General features: G+C 55.0%; 1 protein-coding gene across 1 annotated transcript in view; it reads right to left on the bottom strand.

Annotated features, from left to right (window-relative positions):
* The window catches only part of XKR6 (XK related 6), a 205,383-nt gene extending 199,201 nt beyond the window's left edge, over nucleotides 1-6,182 (bottom strand). Inside the window, exon 1 of the mRNA XM_050314764.1 lies at nucleotides 5,432-6,182. Within this exon, the coding sequence (XP_050170721.1) occupies nucleotides 5,432-6,159 (728 nt within the window). The 5' untranslated portion in view covers nucleotides 6,160-6,182. The remainder of the gene's footprint in view (nucleotides 1-5,431) is intronic.
* Nucleotides 6,183-9,413: the final 3,231 nt, after the last annotated feature.

Below are 9,413 nucleotides of genomic sequence, written 5' to 3'. Positions count from 1 at the left end.
AGCTGAACATCCCAAACCAAGACAAGGAGGCAGCATTAGGTCAGCAACTTCTCCTTCATCTGCTCTTTGACAAGCAGATGTCTCCCACTCAGTGGGATTTGGGCAGAGAACTTCAGAGTTGTAGCTGCCTGTATTTCTAAACTCCCCAAAACTGTGTGCCTCTAACTCACAAATCAACCCAGAGCAAAGTATTTTAGGAGAGCCTGAACCCACTCATCATGGAGTCATTAAATACCACATATTCCATTTAAACCCATTGATTCATCCTTCCACCTCCAAAGCCAAACAACTCACAGATTTTGGTCTTTCCACTAATAAAAAACATGTCAACTCTCCGCCTAAATTTTAGGAATCTTTTTTTCCTTTAGTCAGGCACATACACAAAGTGTTTTAATGTCAAAACAGTGACAAGGGTTGTTGTGGTCTGCTTGGAAGGTTTTTTATGGAATGTTTTACTCCCAGATACGTATTCGAATCTGTTTTAATAACAAACCCACAAATATAGTACATTGGAGTCACGAAACTCCTCACTACTGACAGTTTAACAGACACAGAGTGATTTCCAGCTGGTCAGCATTCATTTTAGCTCGAGCTCCACATCCCCTTAATCCAATGGAATCCAATAAGGTTTGCTTTAATAGCACAGTGCAACACAAGGGATCGGACTCCATAAACCCTGCATTCCAGGACAGCATCCCTGACCCAGTGACCCACTTCTGACAGGGGTTAAGGAAAGGTACATCAGACAGGGAAGTTCACTCCTGTCATTCACACAACCTGTGCAACTGTTGAAGATACAAAAGCTTCAAGCCACAACTGTTCCTCCCAGATTTACACAGCTGAACAGCTCCAGTGAAAGCAAAAGCCCTGGCAAGCCTTGACTCCAGACCTTCCTTCAGCCTATTCCCAGCAAAACCACAGCATTCCCTCAAGGAACAGCCCTTTGCAGCTTGCAGAGCAGCAGCTCTATAAGGAGCAGAATGTGCCCCAACTGGCATCCTTCACTGTCTGGGTAGTCTGGATGAAGTGTTCAAATCCTCAAGAGAATCTAAGATTTGAGAGAGAGGTGAAAACCGTAGATTTATGGAGGTAAAAACCCCAGGAGCTGAGCCTTATCAGTGGGAATGGCATTTGAGATCAGGCTCCTGGAATCCATTTGGGATCAGACTACTTCAAGCAGGAATTAAAAATATGATTATATATGTACATATGTATACACACACATTTTTACAATGTATACTATTTTTCCAACAGCCACTACAGGTAGGCAGTGTTAACACAGCCTTCAGTTCTCAGCTGAGCAAGAAAAAGCCATAAAAAACCAGGAATATCATTAAGCCCCCCCCTCAGTAGTCACACTGCCCCCTCAGCCCTCCTGCCTGGTCACGATTCACCCTCTGCAGAGAACAAAAACAGCAGACAAAGCCCCCATCCAGACTGCTCCAAAACAAGCTCCTTCTCCCACAATCCTGACAAAATGAAGAGACAACCTTGCTAAAATAAGATCCTGATGTGTATTTATACTTCTGCCACAAAATGTTATTTATTCATCATCTTATTGGCAAGTCTTCCCGATATTCAGAAGAAGCCCCTCCAAGAATTGTGTTATCCCTCGACTCCAAACCCAGATTTCCCTAAGGGATTCAGGAGGAGGATTTCTGTACTACTCCAACCTGCCCCCTCTCTATTCTCTATGATTTCATTCCAGCTGCTGAGCAACACCCACGACAGCCCCTACGTAACGTACGATCCCCATTACGCTCCGTGCACGCGTATCCTGCAGGAAACCAGGCTCAGAGCATTCCACTCTGAACTTACACCATCCCAGGTTCTCCTCTTCCATCCCCAGGCACAAACCTCTTCCCAGCACGGAGCGGTTTCGCCGCAGGCAAAGGCGGCCAAACCAGCACATTCCAGTCTTGGTCCCATCACCGCATTCCAGATTCATTTTTTTTAACGGCATTTGCAACAGCTGTAGTGGGAATGCAAAAAGACACCCTCGTGGAGGCTACTCCACAGATCCCAGGAAGTTAATTCTGGCTCTGGTCAGATAATGGGAGTCAGCTTCACGCTTGTCCAGCGTGCCTTAAAAAAAGCAGGAGCCGCGCGGTAGTGGGATTAGGGATCAACAGGGGAGAAAGCTCCCTGATTTCATCTAAGGTGATCCAGTCTGCAGTGCTCCTTGCCAATCCCCTTCGGCATTCCCAGCCCTGCAAACGTTTTTCCTCTGCATTAACAAAGCAGGGAAAAGTCTGGGCAACTTGAGCTTTGGTTCCTCATATTCCCAAAAACCAGCCCCCCACGTGTATCCCCTCCTCTGTCCCTGCCGGCATCGCTCCGGCGTCCCCCTCCCCAGCGGCTCACTCGAGCGTGCCACTGCTTGGAGTGTTTGTGCGCGGCTGAAGCACAATCATTCCTTTTGCCTGACTCCGGGAGAGGAAAAATCCAACTTGCCAGAGGAGCATCTGCATCGAGCACTGCCTTTGCTGATGGGATCAGCACTCGGGAGCATCAGGGGAAAGCAGGAGAAAGGGTCGCGGACCAATTCATCATCCTCGCACGCATGACCCGCAGACATCCCCCCCCCCGCCATCCCCCAGCCCAAACCTCAGCCGTAAAATACCCATAAAAATAGAATAAACCCCCAAGCAGAAGTTGAGAACAAATGTGCTTTGAACGCCGCACAAATGACATTGAAGATGCAGAAGAAATATGAATTTGCTGTTGCACTGCACGATTCCAGGGGCTTATTTCCTCCGTACACATCTCACGCACCCTTCCCACGCACGTCCCCTCCCCTCCACCCCCGCGGCTCCTTCAAAAAAAAAAAAAAATAAAATCGGGAAAATAAAAATCTTTGATCCCTAAGGATTATTTTAAAAGCTACAAACCCAAATCGACCCCTATCTGCAGAATCTTCCCTACAGCCTGAGCCGTCGGTGGGGTGGAGGGGGTGTATCCAGCGCTCTGTGGCACAACCCGGAGCCGGTCCCTCCGCCCCCCATCCCAAATCTCCCAGGTTTTCCACGTTACTAACCCGCGTCCCAGCTCAGAGGACGCCGGGCCATGCCGGGTCTTTACAGCTGTCCTTACACCACCTCTTTCCGTAAGCCCGACATCTCTGTGGCAGTGTTTGCATCCACAGGCTCTTTCATCCTGGAGAATCCCTCCCTGCCTCCTCCCACCGCTCTTTTTGGGGAGGATAACGTAATTTCCAGCACACGCTGGAGGATGCTTTTTTATTCCTGCTGAGCCCGAGGTCACTTCCTAGACCTCTCCTCTGGCCAGCGTCTCCTCCACCCCAGGACCTCCCTCCGGAGGGAACAGTCCCTTCTCCCTGACCTTCAGCCTCACAGCGGCGGCCCCACCGCCGTTCCCACCGAGGAGAAGGTTCCTTCTCCCTCCCAAGCCACAGCCGAGGCATCACGCTGCGTTTTTCCACTCCCTTAATCTGCTCCTTCGGCACCGGAGGGGTGGTCAGAGAGCCAGGGGGCTCCCGCTCCGCCGGCTCTCGGGGATGGAGGAGACCCTCACCTTCTCCTCACCTACGGGGGGTTTGATCTGTCCCAAGGGGACATCAGCCCTCTGGAATGGGCACATCCCAGCGCTCGGTATTCGGGGGTCCGCCCCCCACGCAGACCCTCTCTGGAGCAGCCTCTGTGTTCTGTGGGGTCTTTCTCTGGCTGTCCCCGGGCTCCAGGAGGGAGGTGGTGGGGTGAATTCCCCCCCTCCCAGGGCCACAGGAGCTCCTTCTGCAGCGCTGCCGCTGCGAGGGTCACCCCCAGCCCCGGGCCTGCCTCCACAGGGGTGTCCCCCCCATTATCTCCTGTCGGGAGAGCAGCTCCATGACCCCTTCCTCGTCCTGCCCTATGTGTGTGGGGCAGCGTCTGCAACCCCACAGAGCCAGAATCCATTCCATGCCATGCCATGAGGGGCACAGACCCACGTCCCCTCCAGACCGTGAGATGACAGTAAGCCCATTCCCCTCTCCCCAGCCCCACACACTCATTTGGGGGGCATGTCTACTCCCTCTGGAGTTCTTCCCCGAATATCCAGGTGGGGGGCATCGACCCATGTCCTGTTTGGACCGACAAACCCCACTCCTCCCACCTTAGCCCCAGAGACACATTTTGGGGGAACTTTTCTTCCCCTCAGCACAACGGGGGGCCCTGACAGCTCCTCCACTGTGGGGAGCACTGGCAAAGGTCCACCTTGGACCCCCATGGCCCCCAACTCAACCTCAAAGGCTCATTTTGTGGGAATCACCTCCCTTTGCATCTCTCCTCACCCAAAGTTGGAGTAACCCCCCAATCTCTGTGGGGAGGGGCATCACACTGACCACAACCATCTCAGACCACAAGCTGACAATGACCCCCATCTGCCCCACCTTAGCCAGGGACAGCGACCCACTCCACCTCAAAGCATGAGATGACACTGATCCATGTTCACCCCAGACCACGAGGTGATGCTGACCCTTGTCCATCTCAAAGCACAAAGTGACACTGACCCATGTCGCAAACAGACCACAAGCTGACAATGACCCCCATCTGCCCCATCCTGCCCAGGGTGGGACTACCTCAAACCATGAGGTGATCCATGTCCATCTCAGACCACGAGCTGACAGCTCCCCACCTCAAACCAGGAGGTTACACTGACCCACCTCAAACCAGGAGGTGACACTGACCCACGTCCACCTCAGACCACGAGCTGACAATGACCCACATCTGCCCCAGCTCGGCCAGAGGACACTGACCCACGTTCACCTTGGACCAGGAGGTGACACTGACCCATGTCCACCTCAGACCAGGAGACAACACTGACCCACATCTACCTTGGACCATGAGCTTTCAGCTCCCCATCTTGGCCAGGGGACAGTGACCCACCTCGGACCACGAGGTGACACTGACCCCCGTCCACGTTAGCTCACGAGGGGACACTGACCCACCTCAGACCAGAAGGTGATACTGACTCATCTCCACCTCAAACCATGAGGTAACACTGACCCACGACCACCTCAAACCACGAGGTGACATTGACCCACGTTAGACCATGAGGGGACACTGACTCACCTCAGACCAGAAAGCGACACTGCCCCACGACCGCCTCAAATCACGAGGTGACACTGACCCACCTCACACCGAGAGGTGACACTGACCCATGTCCACGTCAGACCACGAGGGGACACTGATCCACCCCAAGCCAAGAGGTGACACTGACCCACGTCCACCTCACGCCGGGAAGTGACACTGCCCCACGACCACCGCAGACCAAGAGGTGACACCGACCCACGTCCACGTCCGATCATGAGGTGACACCGAACCACGTCCCCCTCCCGCCGGGCGCTCACACCCCCCCGCCACGGCCGCGCTCCCGAGCCCCCCGCGCCGCCCGCCCCGCCGGGGGCTCGGCGGTGTCCCGGGCCGCCCCTTACCTCCACACCTGCCCCATCTGCAGCAGGTGGATGACGGACTGCCAGACCCAGACGGAGATCCTGCAGAGGCGCTGCGCCCCGGGGGTGACGGTGCCGGCGGCTCCTCCTACCCCGCCGGCGGGTCCCCCGCGCCGGCCCGCGGTCCCCCCCATCATGGGCGGCCCGCGGCTGCTGAGCCCCTGCACGGCGCCCAGCCCGCCGCCCGTGAAGTCCTGCACGAACCAGCGGAAGCTCAGGATCTGCACCAGCACCGAGGGCAGCAGCACGAAGGCCAGGGTGAGGCCGCACCACAAGTAGTCCCGCCGGCCGTAGTGGTGCAGCGCCAGCCACAGGTCCGTGCCCACGTCCCCCAGCAGCACCAGCAGCGCCAGCACGATCCACAGGCAGTCCAGCCACGGCCGTTCGGCCGCCTCGCCGGCCTCCGGCGGCCCCTCGGCGGCGGCGGGGGGGCGCGGGGCCAGCGGCTCGGCGGCGGCGGTGGCGGCGGCCGCCCGCCCGAAAAGGTTCCGCAGGCAGGCGCTCCGGCAGCCCCAGTAGCAAGACGACGTGTTGCAGCAGTGGCAGATGTGCAAGGAGCTGCTGCCGCCCGGCTCCTCCGCCACCTCGGCCGCCGCTGCCCCGACGCCGCCGCCGCCTGCGGCCGCCGCCGCCTCGTCCAGGTTGTGCAGCTGGGCGAAGCCGCCGCCGCCGCCGCCGCCGCCGCCGCCGCCATCCGACTTGGCCGCCATCTTGCTGCCGCCGCCGCCGCGTCCCCGGCCCGTTCGCCGGGCGCTCGCTCGCTCGGCCCCCCCCGTGCCCGCTCCCCCCGCCCGCCGCTTCCGGGGGCGGCGCTTCCCGTGCGCGGGCCGCGGGACGGGCCGGGGCCGCCTGGCGGCGACAGCGGCCGGAGCCGGGAGGGAGCCTCGGGGACCGTCGCGTTCCAGCCCCCGTGCCGCGGGCGGGGGCGCCTCCCGCCACACCGCGTTTGCTCGGGGCCGTTCCCCCTCGTCCTGTCGCTCCGTGCCCGATAGTCCTCAAGGAGCGCCCCTGCGGAATCGTTTAGGTTGGGAAGGACCTCCGGCATCACTTGAGTCCGGCTAACCCAGCGCTGCCGCGTTCACCCCTAAATCGTGTCCCCGGGTTCCACACCTACACCGTGTTTTTTAAAAAAACCTCCGGGGATGGTGACTCCAACCACTGCCCTGTTCCGTTGCCTGACCACCCTTTCCATGAGGAACTTTTTCCTGATATTCCAATCTTAACCTCCTCTGGCACAGCTTGAGGCCATTTCACAGAACCACAAAATCGCAGGACCGCTTAGGTTGGAAAAGACCTCCAGGACCATCGAGTCCAACCTGTGACCCATCCCCACCTTGTCACCCAGCCCAGAGCGCTGAGTGCCACGTCCAGTCATTCCTTGGACGCCTCCAGGGATGGAGATTCCACCACCTCCCTGGGTAGCCCCTTCCAATGTCTAATCACCCATTCTGTGAAGAAATTCCTCCTAATGTCCAAACGTGAACCTCCCCTGACATAGCTTAAGGCTTAGGTACTGGAAGGTGCTCTAAGGTCTCCCCAGAGTCTTCTCCACATCAACCCCAGGTCTCTCAGCCTTTCCTCTTAGGAGAGGTGTTCCATCTCTCTAATCACCTTTGAGTCATGGAATTTTCATGGAATCATAGAACATCCTGGGTTGGAAGGGACCCACAAGTCCCACTCCTGGCCCTGCACAGGACACCCCAACAATCCCATCCTGTCCCTGAGAGTGTTGTCCAAACACTCCTTGAGCTCTGGCAGCCTTGGGACTGTGACCACTGCCCTGGGGAGCCTGTTCAGTGCCCAGCCACCCTCTAGGGGAAGAACCTTGTCCTAATACCCAAACTAAACCTCCCCTTATGCAGCTCCAGCCTCGGGTCCTGTCCCTGGTCACAGAGATTGGTGCTACCTCTCCACTGTCCCTCGTGAGGCAGCTGCAGACCCTGATGAGATCTGACCTCAGTTTCTTCTTCTCTTGGCTGAAGAAACCCAATGACATCAGTTGCTACTCATATGGCTTCCCCTCAAGATCCTTCACCATATTCCTGGCCCTCCTTTGGACATTTAAAAAAGTTCCATTGTGCTTCTTCTCCCAAATTCCATGTTCTGACACCAGCATTCCCCAGACCATCCTCAGCTTGGATCCCCTTGTGCTGCCTCCATCCCATTCCCAAACTAGCTCCCCTGTCCAGTGTCTTGACCCTCAGATCCATATTCTGAAATGCAACTGCCCTGTCCCTGTCACCTGCTTACCCTCACATCCCAGGACCACCACTCTGCCACCCAGGCTGTCCTCAGTCCCATGGCTGTGCTGGAGAAGGGGTGCTCCTGTCCCTCCTCATTTCACAGGTCCCCCTCCTTTACTCTGAAGGTAGTGAAGCACTGGAACAGAGAGGCTGGGGCTGCCCCATCCCTGGAAGTGTTTAAAACCATGTTGGAGAGAGCTTGGAGCAACCTGGGATAGTGGAAGGTGTCCCTGCCACGTCAGGGATTGGAGCAAGATGATCTTTAAGGTGCTTTCCAATCCAAACCATTCTGGGATTCATTCTGTGATGATGGTGACACTCTCCAAGCCCACCTTGCCATCCCACCCTCACATCACCTCACTGCCCTTCCAAACACCCCACCACAGTCTCTTCCTTTCCTTCTAATGCAGGGATCCCACATCCTCTCTCTCCTCTGCTCTTGTCCCCAAAGTTTCCCACTTTGGGGGACACTGCTTCTCCCACCCTGTTCTTATGGAGTCAGGCAGACCAACCAGCTCCTCTCCATGGGCTCAGCTCCGTGCTGGAGAAACCTCTGACAAGCTGAGGAAGCCACTCCCTGCTCTGTTTTTGGGATCTGCCTGGGGCTGAGCTGCACCCCAGGCAGCTGAAGAACCCACTGGCAGGCTGGGAAGCCAAATTCTAGGTCCTTCCTCCCCAGTTCCCCGTTACACATCTGTTCATTCATCATATCCATCTTTTCTGAGCTGTCTTGTGCTGTCCTCTGTAGGTTACAATCTTCCCTCTTTACCATTTGTGCTTTTTCCCCTTGCATAAGGATGCTCTTTCCAGATTCTCCTCCAGCTGCTGCTTCTACCTCTTTCTATGGGAGTTTGAATCCTACCCTTTCTCTCTTGCCTTTTTCTTTCAGCTGTGGCAAAAATCAGGGCTGGGAGATTCAGGACTTCAGAACTGGCTACCAAAGTTGCTGCTTTGCAGAGTCTAAATTTCAACCTGGAAAAAAAAAAACCAGCTCCCAGAAGCTAGAAAAGTGCATAAATGCAGATAAAGTGCTTTTTTGCAGGGAGGAAGAGTTAATTTAATCCTAAGAGAAGTGGGATGACTTGCATATATTAAATAGGCTGTCTGAGAAGGGTGTACTTGGCGTTTCCAAGTTGAAGGAGCTCAAAAGTTTTGTGAAGTCTGAAAAGTCCTGCTGGTTTTGAAATGGTTAGATCCTTCTACAGCAGAGAAACAGAAGAAAAGGAGAGGAAAACAAAGTTTTTGGCATTCTCCAGGTAGATTCACCTGATGCACACCTGGATGCGACCAAACTGAAGTCAATTGGAGTGAAACTCTGGCAAAAAGTTCTCCAAAAGGAGAAAACTGGTATTATCTATAATATTATATAAAAGGATTGGAGAGGATGTGATCCCACAGGTCCCCATGATAATGAGTCCAAATGTTGCAGATATTCTCTCTTATTTTCTGCCAACTTAAGCTACTGCAAGATTATGGAAATAAATAAGACACAAACCAGCCCTTCACGTGCATAAGACATGTATAAAAATATATAACATAAAATCCCTCTCCTGTTGGACACTTAGAAACCTAAATATGGCTGTTAATTCTCCCAGCAGTAGGAAATAAGGACTCTGGGACCCGTATTCTTGGGTGGGAAGCACCCAGATTAAGCTTCAACTTCTGATTTGCAGCACAAGGAGATATAAATGGAATCATTCCTCATCCCTTCAAACTTTTCA

Source organism: Myiozetetes cayanensis, unplaced genomic scaffold, assembly GCF_022539395.1.
Source record: "Myiozetetes cayanensis isolate MyiCay16 unplaced genomic scaffold, myiCay2020 scf2-11, whole genome shotgun sequence".
Taxonomy (NCBI): domain Eukaryota; kingdom Metazoa; phylum Chordata; class Aves; order Passeriformes; family Tyrannidae; genus Myiozetetes; species Myiozetetes cayanensis.
This window is presented reverse-complemented; position numbering and strand designations above follow the sequence as displayed.